Source organism: Cervus canadensis, chromosome 15, assembly GCF_019320065.1.
Source record: "Cervus canadensis isolate Bull #8, Minnesota chromosome 15, ASM1932006v1, whole genome shotgun sequence".
NCBI lineage: Eukaryota > Metazoa > Chordata > Mammalia > Artiodactyla > Cervidae > Cervus > Cervus canadensis.
The window spans coordinates 49,156,911-49,177,010 of NC_057400.1; the positions used below are offsets into that span (position 1 = coordinate 49,156,911).

The 20,100-nt window shown below is 43.2% G+C and overlaps 1 protein-coding gene across 2 annotated transcripts in view; it reads right to left on the reverse strand.

Moving 5' to 3' along the window:
* Positions 1 to 1,636: 1,636 nt before the first annotated feature.
* The window catches only part of LRP2 (LDL receptor related protein 2), a 176,320-nt gene continuing 157,856 nt past the window's right edge, over positions 1,637 to 20,100 (reverse strand). The window contains exons 68-79 of one of the 2 annotated variants that reach the window (XM_043488175.1): positions 18,473 to 18,601; positions 17,003 to 17,223; positions 16,041 to 16,217; positions 14,455 to 14,574; positions 12,856 to 12,946; positions 11,901 to 11,968; positions 11,595 to 11,712; positions 10,976 to 11,102; positions 9,609 to 9,716; positions 7,883 to 7,987; positions 3,303 to 3,374; positions 1,637 to 3,130 (exon numbers count right to left, since the gene is read on the reverse strand). In XM_043488175.1, the coding sequence (XP_043344110.1) occupies positions 2,969 to 3,130; positions 3,303 to 3,374; positions 7,883 to 7,987; positions 9,609 to 9,716; positions 10,976 to 11,102; positions 11,595 to 11,712; positions 11,901 to 11,968; positions 12,856 to 12,946; positions 14,455 to 14,574; positions 16,041 to 16,217; positions 17,003 to 17,223; positions 18,473 to 18,601 (1,498 nt within the window). In that variant the 3' untranslated portion in view covers positions 1,637 to 2,968. The remainder of the gene's footprint in view (positions 3,131 to 3,302; positions 3,375 to 7,882; positions 7,988 to 9,608; positions 9,717 to 10,975; positions 11,103 to 11,594; positions 11,713 to 11,900; positions 11,969 to 12,855; positions 12,947 to 14,454; positions 14,575 to 16,040; positions 16,218 to 17,002; positions 17,224 to 18,472; positions 18,602 to 20,100) is intronic. The other variant, XM_043488176.1, reaches the window with a different exon arrangement.

Sequence of the window (20,100 nt, forward strand, 5' to 3'; positions counted from 1 at the left end):
TCCTCAGAACCCTCCCTCACCCCAGGGCCTAACTAGCTCTCATTTTTGAGCCAACCTGACATACTCTATCTCAAAAATCAAATATTAGTGATCTTTTCCTAACTCAGGAAAAAAAAAAGCCAAGAATTAGTGGATGGAATTCCCCACTAAAAGTTCTCCTCTCACACATTTTCCTTAAGCTCATAGTTACGGTGTCCATTCATCTGCAACTGAATGCTGGTAAGAACATAGGCAAGTGAGTAAGTGAATGAATCAATGAATGAAGGAGAAAAGGGATTGTGGTTGTGATTTTACACTGTGCAATAACACATTTCTGCTGGTAAAATTGTTTCCACTTCATGTGACTGTTTTCAGTCACTAAGTCGAGTCTGACTCTTTGTGAACCTATAGACCGCAGCACGCAGGCTTCCTTGTCTTTCACTATCTCCTGGAGCTTGCTCAAACTCATGTCCATTGAGTCAATGATGCCATTCAACCATCTCATCCTGTCACCCCTTTCTCCTTCCACCTTCAATCTTTCCCAGGATCAGGGTCTTTTCCAATGAGTCAGCTCTTCACATCAGGTGGCTAAAAGTATTGGAACTTAAGCTTCAGCATCGGTCTATCCAATGAACATTCAGGGTCGATTTCCTTTAGGATTGACCTGGCTTCATGGGATGTGATACTGAGTCACATCAGCTTTTCCATCCTCTAAACAGCACCCTGTTTCCCGATCTCCCCCTCTCCCCGCCGCCCCACACACCTGAATTCACTTCCAAGAAGAGGCACATAATTGGTGTAACTAAAAGTCCTCCACAAGGCTGGTAACTTTCAAGAGTTGACAAGCCTAGTGATTTTTTTTTTTGATCCTCACCTTGAGATGGCCATGGTTAGGACCACTGGAGGCATGAGGCAATGCTCTCCAGAGCTGGTCTTCCTCTCCCAAGGTTTATTCTCTCCAGGAGAGAATAAAGCAGGAGCAGGACCCCAGCTGGGAGAGCCAACCAAGGAGGGGTGACCCACCCACTGACCGTCTGACCAGTGCCAGCTCACATGGGCGAGGACAGACACGCAGCAGCACGCTTTCTAGGTCCTTCCCAGGGAGACCCAGACATGAAGCTAAGCAGGAAATTAATTCTCATTTTTTAAATTCCCCAGATTATTTCTTATTGAGCTTACGGCCCAAGACAAATACCAAAGGTGGAAATCACAACCGTTTTGGAACTCCCTTTTCCTCTGACTTTGGGCTGGTATGGCTCACACACCCCATTGGAGCCCAAAGCCCAAGCTGAACAAAATCCTCTCCAGCTGTGACCCTGCTGCTACCTTCCCATCACCATCAGATCCAAAGTGGGAAACTGGCTGGGGTCCTAGGGTGCGAGGAAGGAAAGGGGAGGGGGGCTGGATGACTCTTTAAGGCAACTGAGGGGGCTGCCTGCCCAGAGTTCAGGTGGAAACCTATACTTTATCCTCCTGTGTTCACCAGCCCCAGGGCAGTTTCAGGGCTACATGACCTGTGGATTCCTCTTCCTTCTCCTCCCCTCTTGAACCCGGGGCGTTCCTGGTTCCCTGATGCCTAGCTCTCAAAGTTCCAAGCTCCACGCACAGCAAAATACAACCAATTCATGACCTGGGTTTATAAAGCACACAGAAGAAGTCTGATAAAATACACCTTTATTAGAAAATTTTCAGCAGCATCATTTCCATTTGCTTTTCTAATCAAAGTACATTTCAAAATAATTACAATAAGCACTCAAAATATGAGCAAAAAAATATTTTGAGAACTCGGGAATAAAATCATCAGTAGTACGTGTTTCATTCATCCATCTGTCCATTTATACACTCATTCATTCATTGTTGTAAAATGTGCATTATTAGCACAGAGAACTGGGAATGCTATCTAGTGTGGAACCTGTATTCCTGCCGCAGTTCCAGCTGTGGAGACTAGAGTCTAGATTCAGGAGGAAGGCTAGACTCTGCAATACATTCTGATACAAACTTATGATTTTGCTAAAGGACCTAAGCAAGGCTCAATAAGAATGGTTTCCCTTTCTATTCATGTTCAACTGAGAAAATAAATAGTCGTTATAAGGAAAATTTTCACACAGAGAAACACAAAATCCAGCTGGCTTTGCTTTGCTGGTATTTGCTTTGCACCTTCCTTTATGAAGACAGATTTGCTTTTCATTCATTCAGCTCCAGTTTCTAGAGTAGGTGACCACCTGAGATGCTAGGAAAGGGTGTCGATCACCCTATGGTCCATCAAATGAAAGTTCATGTGACTAGATTACAAACTCTTTGCAGGATACTTAGACTTAAGGACATGAGCTTTTTCTCAGACATTAACATAAACATGTTGACTTGGTAGCTAGGGAGATAATAGGAAACAGAGCTCTGGTTGGACAATGCCAACATGCAGAAGGGTGGAACTGAATAGTTTTTCAACCTTCTGTATCACCTGCATCTCCATGGATATGCTATTCATCAGGTCAAATTGAACACTACATGCTGATGTGTGAAAATGGACCCAAGAGTGGGGCCTGGATTCCCTTCCTTGATAATTCTATAGGGTCTTAGGGTGGTGCCTCTTCTTCTGACATTGCTAAAGGCCTTGAGTCAATTCCTTTTTTCAGTGGATCACTGAATGTAATGATCACCAACCAATTCAGCAGATACTTTCATTAGCAAATTTAATGATGTGATAATCTTTCCAAAATTTACAAATGTACAATATATTTATAGCATTACCTTCAGAGAGTTTCAGTGCAAAGATATACATATAGTACAAGGTGATAATTAGTTGTAAAAATATGAGATGAGTAAAAAAGACACACAAGGCATTGTTTTCACAAACAGTACCAACTACAGGAGTATGGGGGGAAAATATATTCTTTTAATAAAGTACTGAATGTTAATTTTTTTCATCTGTTTGTAAAAAAAAAAATGTGCAAAAGTGTGTTTCTAATTATTCCCTAAATAGCCAGCACAGTTATGCCTCAGAGTCTTCTTTAACAAGATTTGCAGTATCTTTAAACGTGTCTTCTGTTGCACTATAGCCTGGAGTTGAGCCTTTTTTCCAAGAAACCTTAGCAGGAGGAGAAGGTGATGGAGGTGGGGTCACAGCAGCACTGACCTTTGGTTCATTCTCCATCTAAAACCACAAAGAAACAAGAATCTGTCACTTATTTCCAACAGGATGGAAAATGGTTTTGTGTGAAGACAAATTGTGGCCAATTTGCTCAGAATAATCTGAGTACATGCCCGATTTAGCAAGTTAATGCTAAGAAAGAATGCCTGGGCTGAGAAAAATTGTTAACAATTACCTCAGAATAGAATGGATTTTCAAAGTTGGTATTTTGTTTCGGTTTTCTTTTGAAGATATTCCATTTTGTTGGCTAAAGGAAAAAGAGGAAACAGAAAACTTTCCGTAATGGAATTTTTTGTTTCTTCCCCCCAGCCTAGGTTTTAAAATTTCCTCTTACAGAGGGAAAAAACAATTTACAACTTGGGACCACATGACCCGGCCCATGCAGGAAATTGTTCAATTCTCCCATGGGTAGGCCCTGAAGGGTCACTGAAACTCTCTGGGCTCTCATCATCTAATAGCCTCAAAATACTTGCTTGATCCGAAATGTATAGTTCACAGAATCTGTGCCCGAGAATCTAGAAGCTTTGACAGAGACAGGCAAGAGATTTCTTCAGGGGCTGCCTGCAACTTTAAGGAATAAGCCAGACTGTAACCCTCATCTCGTGTTGATCCTTGGTCAACTCAGTCATATTTCGTATCCTGTCACCATTTCCTCCTGCCATTATGATGATAACAAAAACAACTAACAGGGGCTTCCATGGCGGTCCAGTGGCTGCACCTCCAATGAAGGAGCACGGGTTTGATCCCTGATCAGGGAACTCAGATCCCTCATGCCAACTGATTCCAGAACAGTACATAAAACCAACAATTAACAGCCAAAGTATAAACTACAGTAACACAAAACAACACAAAAAATGCAGCCACTTGGAAAGTGAAACCCTCTCTCCTAAATCTTGGATCAATGAGAAATCAAATACGTAACTACAGAATGTTTGGAAGGAAAAAAAATTTTTAGAAACAACTAACGTGAACTGTGAACTTTCAGATGTTCAAGCTGGTTTTAGAAAAGGCAGAGGAACCAGAGATCAAATTGCCAACATCCGCTGGATCACAGAAAAAGCAAGAGAGTTCCAGAAAAACATCTATTTCTGCTTTGACTATTTCCATCCATATCCAAAGCCTTTGACTGTGTGGATCACAATAAACTCTGGAAAATTCTGAAAGAGATGGGAATATCAGACCACCTGACCTGCCTCTTCAGAATCCTGTATGCAGGTCAGGAAGCAACAGTTAGAACTGGACATGGAAAACAGACTGGTTCCAAATAGGAAAAGGAGTACACCAAGGCTGTATATTGTCACCCTGCTTATTTAACTTATATGCACAGTACATCATGAGAAACACTGGGCTGGAAGAAGCACAAGCTGGAATCAAGATTGCCAGGAGAAATATCAATAACCTCAGATATGCAGATGACACCACCCTTATGGCAGAAAGTGAAGAAGAACTAAAGAGCCTCTTGATGAAAGTGAAAGAGGAGAGTGAAAAAGTTGGCTTAAAGCTCAACATTCAGAAAAATACGATCATAGCATCCGGTCCCATCACTTCATGGCAAATAGATGGGGAAACAGTGGAAATAATGGCTGACTTTATTTTGGGGGGCTCCAAAATCACCACAGATGGTGACTGCAGCCATGAAATTAAAAGACACTCACTCCTTGGAAGGGAAGTTATGACCAACCTAGACAGCATATTACAAAGCAGAGACGTTACTTTGCCAACAAAGGTCCATCTAGTCAAGGCTATGGTTTTTCCAGTAGTCATGTATGGATGTGAGAGTTGGACAATAAAGAAAGCTGAGCGCCAAAGGATTGACGCTTTTGAACTGTGGTGTTGGAGAAGACTCTTGAGAGTCCCTTGGACAGCAAGGAGATCCAACCAGTCCATCCCAAAGGAGATCAGTCCTGGGTGTTCATTGGAAGGACTAATGTTGAAGCTGAAACTCCAATACTTTGGTCACCTGATGCAAAGAGCTGACTCATTTGAAAAGACCCTGATGCTGGGAAAGATTGAGGGCAGGAGGAAAAGGGGCCGACAGAGGATGAGATGGTTGGATGGCATCACCAACTCAATGGACATGGGTTTGGGTAAACTCCAGGAGTTGGTGATGGACAGGGGGGCCTGGCATGTTGTGGTTCATGGGGTCACAAAGAGTCAGACACGACTGAGTCACGGAACTGAACTGTGAACATTGATTGAGTGCTTACTATTTGTCAGGAACTATTCTAAGAGTCTTGCACATATCTGATTTAATCTTCCCAATGACTCTGCAAGGCAAAGGCTCTGATTATATCTATTTTGCAGATGAGGAAAGGAAGTCTCAGCAAAATCACTGAACGAAATTGTAGGTAGGGGAGCAGGCAATGCCTCTAGGATTCAGATGCCTCAAAACTAAGGAACCCAAAGAGAAATCACCCTGGACTATGATGAACGGCCCCTGTCTTACAGAAAAGCTGCCCATGGTAGAGTGCTGGCCACAGCTCTGGCTGCCAGCTGGAAGGAGACAAGAGAACAGGAGACTGGGAAACAGACCACGCCCTCCTGCAGGTAGCTGAAGTAGCACGTGTGTTTTATGAAGTGTCTCCTGCTCTCTGAAAGTAGAGGGCCAACATGTGAAGGACTAGAGATCACGTGAATACAGAAGTGGAAGAAGGCATTCACTCACATTTAATTGAGCACCTACTCAGCACACAGCCACCACCAAGGGGAAGATGGAGATACTCAGGTCAAAGCCTGGCCTCTAGTAACCTACCCTTAATGGGGAAGGCCCAAACTCATGGCTTCAGTGTGGAATGGCCCCAAGGACTTGAGTGATTACTAACAAAAGAAGCAGCGGTGATTTTCACTGTTATCTTCTTGGGAAGTCCAATGCATGTCAACACAGCTTTTGAAAATGACAGAACTAAACCAAGGAGTTCATGTTTTTCGAGTCCTTTGAGCAGATTTATTGATGAAAGAGAAAAAGGTAAGCCTCTCTGGCACATTAATGTCAACCTAAGGTCATCCTAACCAAGGGGTTCTATAGCCACTCTGGCTGTTATCTCAGTTCCCAGGAGGCAAAGATCATAGAAAAATCCCTGGACATACCATGGAGGACAGATGTTAGAGGGCCTCAGACTCAACTGATTAAAAAAAGAAAAAAGTAAGAAGAGCCAGTATATTGCAAAGATGGAGATGAGAAAGAAAAGGACTGCAATTGGTAAAGGTCTGCTCTACTTGAGAGAATCTCTCAGTGTTTCTGATTACTGTTGTGCAGGGCGGAGGTTGCCGAATCCCCTTCATGTTCCCCTTCCTGCTCAGCTAGGAGAGAGCTCTGTCCAAAGGAGGGGATCACTGGACTTGAGAATATAATGTAGATCTGGCACTGCCACGGGGCCGAGTCAGACTTGGGGAACCAACATGTGACATTTAGGTATTCTGGTGTCTGTGGAAAAAGCAGTCTGCAAAATAAAGTTTTCAATGTAGCTTAAAGAAAAATATGCAATTGTTTGAAAATATGAAATATCAAAAATATGAAAGTGGAAATTCCTAAGACTACATTTGTGTGTGTGTGTATAAGAAGGAATTAGTAAATGAAAGATGAAAAGGTGGACAAAGGCACCTTTGTTATAAGCTCTCCTCATTAGCATCAATTTAGTTCAACTTTTATTTTGACCTGAATGAGCAGAACAGGAAGCAATGTGAAGTGCTGAGAATCCAGCATGACTTTGCAGACACTAATTTTGTTTATAGATTATGCAATTTGAGAACAGGGATTATTCTATAAAATGGACTACCCTTGGGTTTTTGTTCCTCTATATAACTTCACAAAAGTCATAGAACCTTAGAAGGTTCCAGATCCTACTGTTTTCAATTGGAGTGTATGTTTAGGGGCTGAGGGTAGGGGAGGGATCACAATGCATTGGAGAAAACTACGGGCACTTGGTGGACAGGGGCCAGGAACACGAAAATGTCCAGCAACGTGCAGCATAGCTTTGTGCCACAAAGGACTGCCCAACCCAAGGTGCCAACAGTGCCCAGAGGTAAAATAGTTGCCCAGAATCAATCAGCTATATCTGAAATAGCTTCTTCCTATGTGTCTATTAAAACTAATGATATATTATCCATTCATGTAAAGCTTTGTATCAAATTTATTGAATTTCTCTTTGCAGACCACATAGTTTACAAATTTCAAAGGGTCTGCAGACAAGATAGAGAAGCTTCATCTAGAGTTCTTTTTTCATTTACTCTTCGGTATTAAACACTGTGCCTGGCACATTGAGGACAATGATGTTAGATGGAAAGATCAAGCGAGTGTAGATTAGTGCCATCAAGTGGTGAGCATCAGTAACAGTAGAGTAAAAGCAACATGCATTATTAAGGGAACAAAGACATACACGGCAGAAAAATTGCATTGCACGGGAAAGGAAAAGGTTCTCTATATGTAGCATTGACACGGTGAGGTGTTTACTCATTTTAAGTTGTTAGCTCAAATTAAATGCCTCTGATTTGAAGAGGCTGGGTTCAGAAGTATGCCACCCTTCTTTCCTGCTTTGTCTCCCATGTCACAAGGAACATCATACCCAACTCAATGTTAGAATGTAGCTTTACTCAGTAGAATTTTTTCAATTTATTATTTTTAAAATCATCTTTACTAATTGCCTACACATTTTGGGATCTGTGAGCCTATCATGGTCTCTCTAGTTTGCCTAGGATTAATAAACCCAGCAATTCCAAAGTCCTTCCCAAATCCCATATCATGCCAGTCACTGTTACCTGAGTTTCATCACTTGAGGAAGTTGGCTTTGTGTCTGTAACTAGTTCAGCAGGGTTTATGGGACTGCCGTAGTTTTTGTTATACACTGTTCCAGATTCGGTTACCTGTGTGCATATGGAAAGCCATTATTCAGTTTTCAAAGAATTTTTGCTTTATCAACTCTTTGATTCTGCTTACCACCTTGCTCCCCCACAAATATGACCAGGCACCATTTTTATTACATGAAAACAGCCCTGTGGTCCAGCAATAAACATCACTCTCATCTCCCCCAAATCAGGAGCACCAACTACTAAGTTGTCTATCTCATGCCTTATTCTTGGGAGACAAATCCACTCATTACCAATCACACTCTCATTGAGTGAGAGCAACTTCTATGGTTTTCTCTATGGCCCCTTACTCCCACTGCTGACCATGTTTCTGGTATGAATTACTCCCAAACTCACTGGTGAACCGAGTGTTTTACCTTTGGCTATTTAGAATAAAATTTTTAAAACAAGAAGCATAATGACATTAATATTCCTCTAGATATTTTCTGTAACATTCACGTGATTCCAAGGTTCCCTCTTAAAAGCACAAATTACCCTGCATATAGAATTAATAGATTACAGGGTAGAAATTCACCACTTTTCCTGTATTTTTACATTCACCAATTCATTTCTTCTCAAACTTGGAAATGTATTTGTAAACATGTGTGTCTGTGTGTGTGTGTGTGTTAGTTGCTCAGTCGTGCCTGACTCTTTGCGACCCCATGGACTGCAGCCTACCAGGCTCCTCTATCCATGGGATTTTCCAGGCAAGGACACTGGAGTGGGTTGCCATTTCCTTCCCCAGGGGATCTTCCCGACCCAGGGATCAAACCCAGATCTCCTGCACTGCAGGCAGACTCTTTACCATCTGAGCTACAAGGGAAACCCATTTGTAAACATGGCCTCATTTTATTTCAAGGGAAAATACCAAAAATCTATTTTATCATGTGATTTAAAATTTTACTATCTGGATGTTGAAGAATCAGGCAAAATGCTTTTGAGATTCAAATATTTCTGTCATACTAAAATGTACTATATCTCCTGATTCAAAAGAAGTTTAGCTCTAGTGGTTCTGACAAGAAGACGGGCTAACTGACAAGTGACAGGTACTGGCAGTAGCACTGGGACTACTGACCCGGACCTAATGAGTCTGTCTCATTTATCGCTCTGCTCCTCTTAAAGATAAGTGAGTAATGGGACTGTACCAAAGGAAGTTTTGGTATCCGTCTACCAAACTCAGAGACCTCTGCACTTTCCAGAAAAGTATGAGAAAGGCGAGCAGGGAAGTCACCTCAAATTACACCCTCATGATACCAGTAAGGACCAGACAGTGTGGGCCCAGTCCCCCAGGCCTCTGCATAATGGCCTGAGGACTGTCCGCTCACTCAGCCCACAGACATTCACAAAGCACCTGTGTGTGCCAGGCACCACATCCGCCATGCCTCTGAATGCCCTGCCACTCAGGATGAAACTGCTCTTGGCTGGCACCCCCAGAATGGTGGCCAAAACCCAAGATTCTGATTGTTTTCAGGTCTTCTGTCCTTGGGCCCGTCCTGTGACTGCAGAGCGTGAAGCCGAGGAAGGGACCACCGTGCTTCCGTCCATGGAGGGAAGGCTGGGAGGATGCTAAAGGCACATTATTCCAAAGAACAAGACTCAACAGCAGCAGCAACTGTCAGAAAGGACTGTGGTTTCTCACCGGGGCTGATGTTGGCTGAGCCGCTGTGATGGCAGTGTCCTTGGAGGTGTATGTCGGGTTCTCAAATATTATGGGTGGCTTCCCGAAGTCTGTGGCAAAATGTTCATTCTGATGAAGGATAAAAAGGATTATACCATGCAAGCCTGGTTCACACACAGCAGAAGATGCACTCCTTACAGGAGGTATGTTAGGTGCGTTGCCGAACGGGCCCAAAAGATAACTTGCCAAAAAAAGAAAAGCCAGCAGAGACACAAGACCTCCATAAGGCAAACACTGTGTAAAGCAACGTAAATGCTCTAACTCATCAGCTCGGGGAAATAAAAACACTCTTCCCATTTCTAAGTACTCTATGGTTCCTTAAGGCAAAGCCACTTGGGGGTTGGCTTTGGACATAGAAGGGTGGGAGGTGGAAGAGAAGCAAAGAGAAGAGGCAGAAGGGGAAAGAAGAATGGATAACACTACACTTTTAGGCAGGGACAAAAGAGGAAAGATTTGGGGAGGAGGCAGAAGGCGGAGAATGGCTTCCCATCACCGAATATAAACATTGCAGTGGATCCTAGTCCACTCATAAAGTATTTGGTCCTCACAGGAGGGATCACTCTACAGATGGGGATGGAAAGTCAAGCTCCATGCTACTATCACATACTTAGAAGCTGGCAGAGTTGTGATTTGAACCAATCACTGACTCAAAAACCATGTTTATCCCAACACTATATCGGTGGGAAAATATATGAGACTAGGCAACATGTATCTCCCTGCCTCTTCCTTTAACATATAAAAAGTCATCAACTAAAGACAGAATATCATGGTCCCTCTCCCCTGTTTCCCCAAAACATAGATTGTTTTAAGATTTCAATTAAACTTAAAACTGTGCAGGATTCCAGGTCAACAGTATGACTTACTTCTGGCTCAGGGGTTCATTTCAATTTCATTACTAATGTTTTTAGACACATTTCTGCAACAAGCTCAAAGTTAGGACTTTGTAGAGTGAAGACTTTCTTCTGAGGGGCATACTGTATTTCTTTTTTTTTTTTTTTTCACTAGGTGAATTTTATTCCCTTGTGTTTCTCGGGACTTCCCAGGTGGTCTGGCAGTTAAGAATCCACTTTGTGATGCAAGGAATAGGCTCAATCCCTGATTGGGGGACTAAGATCCCACATGCTGCAGGGCAACTAAGCCCGGGTACCTCAACTACTAAGCCCATGGGCCTCAACCAGAGAGTCCATGTGCCACAATGAAGATCCCGCACGTCGCAGCTAAGACTCGATGCACCCAAATAAATAAATAAATATATTTTCCTTAAGTATTTCTTTGATAAAGCAGTAAAAATGATAACCTTCAAATAGTCATTTTGTAACCACACTCACCATCGCCAGCGATCTGTCAATAGCAGACTCAGGCCCAAAACCAGTTACTCCAATATCCATGTTCACATCATCCCCTGATCTGAAGGTCACCCCATTTCCATTTTCAGAGGATTTCAGATGGCTTAGGCTGAAAAGAAATAATCAAACGTGTCTTGTTATTTTTTTTTTTAAATCTTTTGCAATAATTGCCTAGCTAGTTTCCTAGCTAACTGCTTACTTCATTGAAAGGCTTGAATCCCACTTTTGAATTTACATATCATGTACAGGAGTAAATTCCCTTGGTCACCCAGAAGTGCTCAAGCACATTCCTGGATGCTTAAGGACCAGGAGAGGGCCAGCCGGGCACTAGGGGAAAGAAAGCCTGGCCCCTCACACAGCTGACGCTGTTCTACAGTGTAACCTGGTAGACACAACCATTTACACTCTAAAATGTGATTTGTACTTGGGCTTTGGAGAAGCAATCGAAGAAGTGACTGCTTTCAGTTCAGTATCTTTTGTTTCTGCAGAGTAGATGAACACTCTAGGATGATTTTTAATTTGAAAAAGAAGAACTAAGTTATTCATGTGGTTACAGATCATACAGATTTCTAAACTCAATATTCCACATAATGAAACTGACCTTGACAGCTTGGGCAGAGAAGGCAAAATGGAACCAGTTTTCCGATAGTGGAAAAATCCGAAAGCGGCTAAAGCAGCAATTATGATGATCAAGATGACTGTCAACAGCACGGATGCCGCTGCCGAAGAGGGAAGAAGAAGCAAATGTATGAACATGAGAAGAAGGAAAAGAGTGAGCTGGCTGAGCAGCAGGGCCTGGGGGCGAGAACCTTTACTTCTTCCGAAAGTGAGTTAAACAGATTATAGACAGCACCCAACTGAGGGAGCATGATGCAGTCCCAGATCCCTCATTATCCTTAAAACTTACTTGTTCCTGGAGGAACGCCTTGTGAAAGCCCCATTTCACAATATACTCCCATGTAGCCACTAGAACACCTGAAAGGAAAGGAAGAACCATTCATGAGCTGTTGCTTCCTTAGGTTTAACTCTAATCTGACTATGGAAATTCACTTTCATAGGGAACAGCTATGCCATCTACGGAGTCAGCCTTATCAAATCGACCTACTGGTGTCTTCTCTAATCTATGGAATTCTCCCTTGGAGAGTAAACCCGGAAACCTTCATCATGTTTTTCCCTTGGACATGCTTTCATTAAATATCTTTGTGCACCATGTGAAGAGCTTTCTTGATAATTTCGTTTTCCAAATCTTTAGCCCAGTCTCTTCCTCTGGAGAGCTTGGCACTGAAGCAGTTCTGCTAATGGCTGCTCTCTCACAGTTAAAATCAGCAATCCCAGGTAAGGAGGAAAATTGGGCTGTCATTTCTTGCTCCCCAAAATGGGGCACACAATTCTGTGGCATCCCCCCAGGAGTGGGGCTTCCCTGGTAGCTCAGCTGGTAAAGAACCCGCCTGCAATGCAGGAGACCCTGGTTCGATTCCTGGGTCCGGAAGATCCCCTGGAGAAGAGACAGGCTACCCACTCCAGTATTCTGGCCTGGAGAATTCCGTGGACTCTATAATCCATGGGGTCGCAAAGAGTCGGACACAACTGAGAGACTGTCACTTTCACTTTCTTTCCCCCCAGGAGTTAGAAATGCAGGATCCCTGTGAATGAGATGGGCAATTTTTCCCAAAACCCCAGGTGATTCTAAAGCACATGATACTTTGAGAAGCACTGCCTTAGTTCTCTGTGGACTCCCCCACTGGAGGGCAAGCTGATTATGATATGAAAACTGACAAAGCTCTTGTGCTTGTTTTTAAGGGTCTCAAATTTCCCCCAGAAGGGGTAAGACCTACAGTTCAGACCTCAACATTCAGACTTACTTGCATTTGGGGAGGTTATTCTCATCAAAATAGCAGCTTCCTCCATTCATACACCTGCATGGAGAAGGCATGCTGATAGCATTTACGATGGCTGCAGAAAGGGAAAGTCACACATGTGTGAGTCAGCCACACTCAGCAGAGACCCCCAACCTGCAAACTCGTTTCAGCCCAAGCTGGAGTAGGGAGTGGATGGAGTGGGGCAGCTGATTTTCCTCTCTATCAAAACGATAACTTGCCCTTAAGTCAGATGAATTCCTTTATCAATAAGGTCTTGGGTACTAACATATATTTGATAGGGGGGAAAAAAGGCAATTTATAGCAGCACCCCCCCCCCAAATAGTGGAGAGATACTAGATTCCTGAAAACACACACTAATAGTTAAAAAGAACATTGTGGTAAATCTCTTAGGACATTCACATTTTCATCTGAAGTTTTCAGAATGCTTCTTTTCGAACCCAGTTAAACCAAGAGCTCAATTTAGGCACACCCTGAAACATCCACTAAAGGCTCTGAAGCATCAGCAATCCATTGATCAATAAACAGACACAAAGATACAGATCAATAGATGCTTGATAGCTGATAGGAGATCTCATTTTTTAAGACCTTCAGAATTACCCTTGCTAAAGGTCGTAATCTTGCAAATACTTCCCCAGTAGCACCGGGACAGAGTGGGGATAGAGAGCGCGGAAGCGGCGGTTACTTGCTGAGTTCTTGCTCTAAACCTGCAACTTTTCAGCCTGATTGGGAAGAGTCAACAGGTGGTGCCTTGTTTCACTGCTTGCTCCCCCTAGTGGCAGAACATGGTTATGCCTCTTCATTTCCCCAGAATGTGAGCCGCAACATGGGCGGCTAGTGAACAGGATGATGTTCCTATCATCCTTCTCAAGCACTGGGTACTAGTTAGGGACACTAACTAGTTACTAACTACGGCTTTTTAACTCCTTAATAAAGTCACTGAAGAAAGGTCTTGCCAAGAATAGGTCATCTACAGCATTTGGGATGAGAATTAAACCACTGCTTATTTATTTCAGCTTCCATCTGTCAACAGCATAAAGTACATTTTAAAACATGGCCCTTTTCCAGTTGTCAAAACTTTGAAATAAGCAAATGGGAAAAAGAGTGAACTCTATGTCTCCCCTCCGTATGGGATAAGCACCACCCCCCAACCTCTGGAGCCTGGTTTTCCATTTTGAGGAACTCCCAATAGGGCTGAATAGATTCTGGGGTGACTGGGATCCAATATGGGGCAGATTGGAGGATGAGGCCTTATAGAAAATTCACTCTTCAAAATGTCTTTATAAGACAACACAACAGTCGATTTAGGGGCACTGGATGTAAATCTCCACAGATTTTGGCAAACAATTCTCAGAAATCACAGGGACACAAGTCCCGTTTAGCCCCTTCAGTCCCACTCAGCTCTGTTCATAGTTTCCAGATCTCCCATCCTTCCTTCCAGCCACCCCCACTGTCTTCTGCAAGAGACCAGTACTCAGGGATTCTTCAGGCTCCTGAAAAAGGTGAAGCCTAGGTAAGGGAATCTACTAAAGATGGCAAAGGAGCTCCCCCCAGCCCCCACGGCTGCCCAGGCAGCATCCCTACCTGCATCACACTCTGTGACGCTCCCTTCTAGAAATCTGGAGCCTTGGGGACAGGCACAGGTGTATCCCTTAGGTCTCAGAAGGCACAAGTGGCTGCAGATATTTTTACAGCGGTTGGGCACTGGAAAGCAGATGAGAACAGCGATTAGTTTCCAAGGAGGGAATGAATGCTCCAACCAGGGGCATGTCCATCCACTGAGTTGTGGCCAGGCGACGTCTGAGCTCAGGCAGCATCCTGATACCTTTAGGCCACGTGACACCTGACAACTGACCCCCTTTACACTACCCTCCCCTGCTCCCTCACCAACACGGCGCTGTCCCTCCCTGTGCCCTCCACCCCACTTCTGCGCCCCTCACATTTTCTAGTGGCATCACTTATATCCCCTATGGCCCTGGCAAGCCAGCACTAAGCAACCTGAGATATTTCAAAAGGTCAGTAATACTCCACTGTTATATCAAGGTTTGTCAATATCCACATCTGGATAGATCCAAAAGTGTGATCCAGTCAAAGCATACAGCGGATGTGATTTTTTCACCCCTGCTCTCCAAAGAGAAGTTTTTCTTCTGGGCTTCAGTTTCATTATTTGTAAGATTAGGGAATTTACAGCTATGATTATCAGCATCACCTTTATTACAATTATTGAGGCCCTGTCACAGAAATCCAGATTTAAATCAAATTGGGATAGGGCTCACACGCAGCCATAGAATTCAGGCTGGAACTGGGTTTACTGACAACTGGACCAGAATAGAAAATTGCTGAGCTTTGGGTTGAATGGAATAAAGTTTAAAAAGCATCTCTGGGTTTAAAGCTTATCTACTGCTTCAGTGACTTGGGCAGATTTCTAGTTCCTTTCCTCACTTCAAAAATGTCCTTTCCCTTTCACATTACTCCACACAACGATGAAGGATGAGTTAGAACATTTGCCCCTGGCTCTGCCTGCAATGCAGGAGACGGGTTCAATCCCTGGGTCGGGAAGATCCCTTTGAGAAGGAAATGGCAACCCACTCCAGTATTCTTGCCCTGGGAAATCCCATGGCCAGAGGAGCCTGATGGGGTACAGTCCATGGGGTCACAATGAGTCAGACACACCTTAGCAACAAAACAACCACCACCACCACCTGAAGAAGCAGGACCCAGAACCAAGAAAATAAGAAGGAAGAATGTAAAAATGCATCCTTCAAGCTTTAAGCTAAGGCGTGCCTAGCTCGGGATGACTTGACTAGCCTGACCTTGCAGTTGTGAAGAGTGGGTAAGACTTCTGATGTCCCTGACACCTATTATGTGACTTGTCAACCCCACTTACATTTATCAGGGGTCTAACCCATACTGGATTCTCTGGCCTAAGAGGACATTCCCACACTGCAAGCAACAACAAGGACTGAAGGCTTTTTACTTCATATCTGCTGATGGTGTGCATCATTTCATTTTGTCTCCAATTTTATCTTTCTCTAGTCAAAATGGTTAAAACACACACACACACACACACACACACACACCTTTCCAGCACAGGGAGGTCAGCTATTATTATCCACCACCATTTTCCAGAAAGACTATAGCCATTAATTTGAAATAAGGTTTGTGACTACCTGAATGATTATATTTCCGTTGATGGAAGACTCGAACTTGAGTAAGCCAAGGGTTCACTGTCAGCAATTTCTCTTTCTTGTTTCGCCCAAATTTATCTTGGATCCACACTTCTCCCTTATCCTTAGATGTCCAGTATAACTGGCTCTCAAAGATGTCCAGACTATAAGGGTTCACCGCTGTTCACCCACAAGGAAAAAGCAAAAACAAAACAAGGTTATTGAAAAGAAGATACCCAAGCTCCACTTCTAGGTTGGAAGTCAAGCTGCTCAAATCAATCTCTAAGGCAACACCTTAAAATTCCAGCAACATTCACAGACTCTCTGTGCACATGGCCATGAACGTCTGCCATGCCAGGAGATCAAGATAAGAGAAATTAAATTGGATCAATGCCTACAGGCTGACACCAATTATACAGGACTCACTCACTTTCAAGTTGCTGATTTTATTTTACTTTTAGAAAACAATTTGTATGGCCGAGAATTTTTTTTCCTTAAACATAAGCTACCACTTATCAGGAAAACTTGATACGTGCTGGATTTTTCAGGTCTGTAGAATTTAGGCAAGAAAACAAAATGCTACTCTCCTAAATGTTTCCAGTCTTGCATAAAAGGAAATTTAGCACATTAAAAACTAATGTATCTAGAAGGAGTTAGACCTGGATATAACCACTGTAACATAGGATCGTCACCTCTATCAGGGCAACCTAACAAGAAACAGTTATTTTAACATCTGATGCCAAGAGCAGTTTTTTTTTATGATACAAAAATGACTTTTATGATACAAGAAAGAACTCCTAACAGGTTCATTTGCATTTGAATCAGCAGCTGGGAGCTGGGCAGAATGGTATCAAAGAAACTATATAAACCATCTCCTAAGATTAGGATTCCTCCTTGGGAAAAGTGGGGCGAAGAGACTGGAAACACATTAATTAATATATGAAATTGAAAGTGAAATTTCTAACCTGAAGTTACCACAATTCTCCTATCGGTTCCATCATATTTGATGGTTTCAACAATGTTGTCCTTGAGGTCACTCCAGTAGATCCGGTCACCATTCACATAATCTATACAGAGGCCTGTTGGCCAACCAAGGTCCTCCTGAACCAAGACTTTCCGACGCTGCCCATCCATCCAAGCGGACTCGATTTTAGGATTTTCGCCCCAGTCAGTCCAGTACATAAACCTGTAACAGAAGGTTTCCTCATGGCAGCATTTCATCAGGTGGAAAAACCAACTGATTTTCAAAGAGGCCTGGGTCCTAAAGGATGTTACTTTTATATCTACACAGGACAGGGAGAGACAGTGAGGAGCTGGCGCATCTGTGAGCTCTCCTTCATGAGAACTGCACATTCCAAATACAACCTGGACAGTCCTGTCCTAGGATATATATCCAGACCCTTCAATATATATAATCACAAAAGCTGTTTCTTGAATGCCCACTGTTTAAGAAGGCACTATCCTGTGTTTGGAATCTATCTGAGAAAAAAAATAAAAGACTCCTTTCCTCATCCTAACTCTTTGAAAATGTATTATTTTGCATCCAATTAATACTGGATTGTAGAAGAACTGAGTAAACCAAGGATTACACCACGTTAAGTACCTAGAAAGAATCAGGCAAGCAAGATAAATGCATGGTGCAGGGCAGCTGTGAACGTAGAGTGATGGGCAAGCACCACACTAAGCCAAGCCCTAGCCTAAGAGTTCCAGGCAACGCTGAGTCAAGGAAGGCATATCCACGTAAGGTTACCAGTTATTCTGATTTTTCAAACCAGAAATACAAATATTTTTTTTTTAATTTTAATGTTATCAGGACTTTCCCGGTGGTCCAATGGTTAAGAATCCACCTTCCAATGCAGCGGACTTGGATTCTATCCCTGGTTGGGGAACTAAGATCCCACGTACTTCAGGGGAGCTAAGCCTGTGCCCCCCAACTATAAAGAAACCCTCACATTGCAACAAAGAGCCCACGTGCTGAAACTAAGACCTGATGCAGCCAATAAATAAATAAATCATCTTTTAAATATGTAATGCTATCAACTACATTTACTTAAAGCTCTGAAGTTCAAGTCCAATAAGTATATGGGCCATATTTAGCCCATCAGCCACCACTTTGCAATCTCTAGTCTAAACCAATCATCAGGTGTTAGTCAATCCCTAAATTCTGCTGAGAAATGTGTGGATTTTAGACAAACCGCGGTGTCGAAAAATGTGGCTAAACCCTTCCCCATACACAGTGTCTGTCTACTGAAGCCTGTTTGGTCCTAAATGATCTTTAGGGCATATTATAGTTCTTGAAAACAGTCATAGCTGTCACTCAAAAAAGTCCATGGACAACTTCAGTACAATTGGGAATAATTGAAAATTATTGAAAATAATTTTTTTCAGAACCCAGTGGAAAATATTGAACATTAAGGACTCCTTCAAGTACTTACCCTAGTTTGGGATTCACAACTATTGCAGCTGGTTGATCCAGTTCAGTGGAAATCAGCCACTTTCTGTACCTTCCATCAAGTTCAGCCACTTCAATCCGTTGCCTCCTGGCGTCTGACCAGTAAATATGCCTGAATTTAGAGAGACGAAGTTAAACAACTGTGAAGTCTAGACTGGACTTTCGGGGTAGAGGTGTGAAGATGAGAGCATTTAGTTTGGAAGTTCTGGCCAGCGAGACAGCTACTCAGACACCAGTGATGAGAGCACAACCTCTGTCTCTCAGGAATGCCCCAGTCTCTTCAGCCAAGGGGACCTCTGAGGGAAGTTACAAGTGATGGGGTGTGGGGTGAAGGGGCTATTCAGTGAAGCAGCTGTATCAGCCAGGACTGGTAATGATGGTGACCCTCACACCTGGCGTGATTATGAGACAACTGCTTCTAGATAGGAGTCGGAAGGCTGTGGGCCTTTCATTCTGACTGCCTGAGAGTCAGCTTCCTCCTCAGCCAAGAGTCCACCAGAATCATTAGGAATCTGGCATCAGCTTCAAGGATGAGTGGAAATAGCCACTCAAAATAGCAAACTCAGCAAAGCCGCCCTGCCCTTATTCCTCAGGCTTCAGGCCTCAGTCTCAAGCAGAAAGAGCAGCAGTACTTTCTTAAATTCACTCATTCACTAAGGCTGAGAAAGAGGTAAAACTTCAAACAAGAAGAAAGATCTGCCATTGCCAGGATGGTTTTCAGAAGGGGGTGCTAAAGTCTAGAGGTGCCAGTTCGTGACTCTCTGAGGTCTTGTTTCCTGACAGGAGTTGCTGAAATGAGTCTCCTGTTATCCTGCAGGCACAGTGGGACCTGCCTAACTTCTGCAGAGATGCTCAAGTCTTCCAGGAGTACTAGACAAGTGTGTGAAGAGGTGAAAATTAATGCTATAGATGACTCTCTGTTGTCTCAGAGGACAGCAAACATTTTCCACTACTACTTCATTAGCAGGACATAATGATTCTAGAAATGATTGAGTTCTGATCGTAATGTAGTCACTTTCCTGTAAATGTTATTCCAACCCAAGGCTCTTCCTTGAAGAAGGTTTCTTCCACATGAGTTTGCCCCTCATGAATCTATCTGATGATAAACCTACTTAAGGTTCTTATTTAGACATCATTTAAACTGGCTCTGGTTCCTGAAGTTCTAGAAGAGCACCCTTCTTAGCTCAAACCCAAACCTTAAACAGGAAAGTCAAACTTCCAATCTGTTCAGATAACACAGCCTGCTAGGAACACAATGCGTGGACTGTTCCTCCTCAAAATAATCAGCATCAAGGAAAGTGTTTCCCCTCAACTGCTTTGCTGGTAGAATGCAAGGCTGTCCCATTTCTTCACCGAATGAGCAGTGCTTCCATACTGAAAGTTCATTTTGGAATCCAGAATTCTGTTGCCAAAAATGCTCTCCTAGATAGAATATAAAATCTTGACCTTGGGGCTTTCCCCACATTTTTGAGGCACACAGAATATAGGAAGTGATAAGATTTAGCCCATTACCCCTTTGGGTAAGCACAGGCAGATGCTGGGATAGGAGTAAGTCCAGGCATCACTCAGCTGCCCCCGAGGCTGAGTGCACCCATAATCTAGGTCAATTCA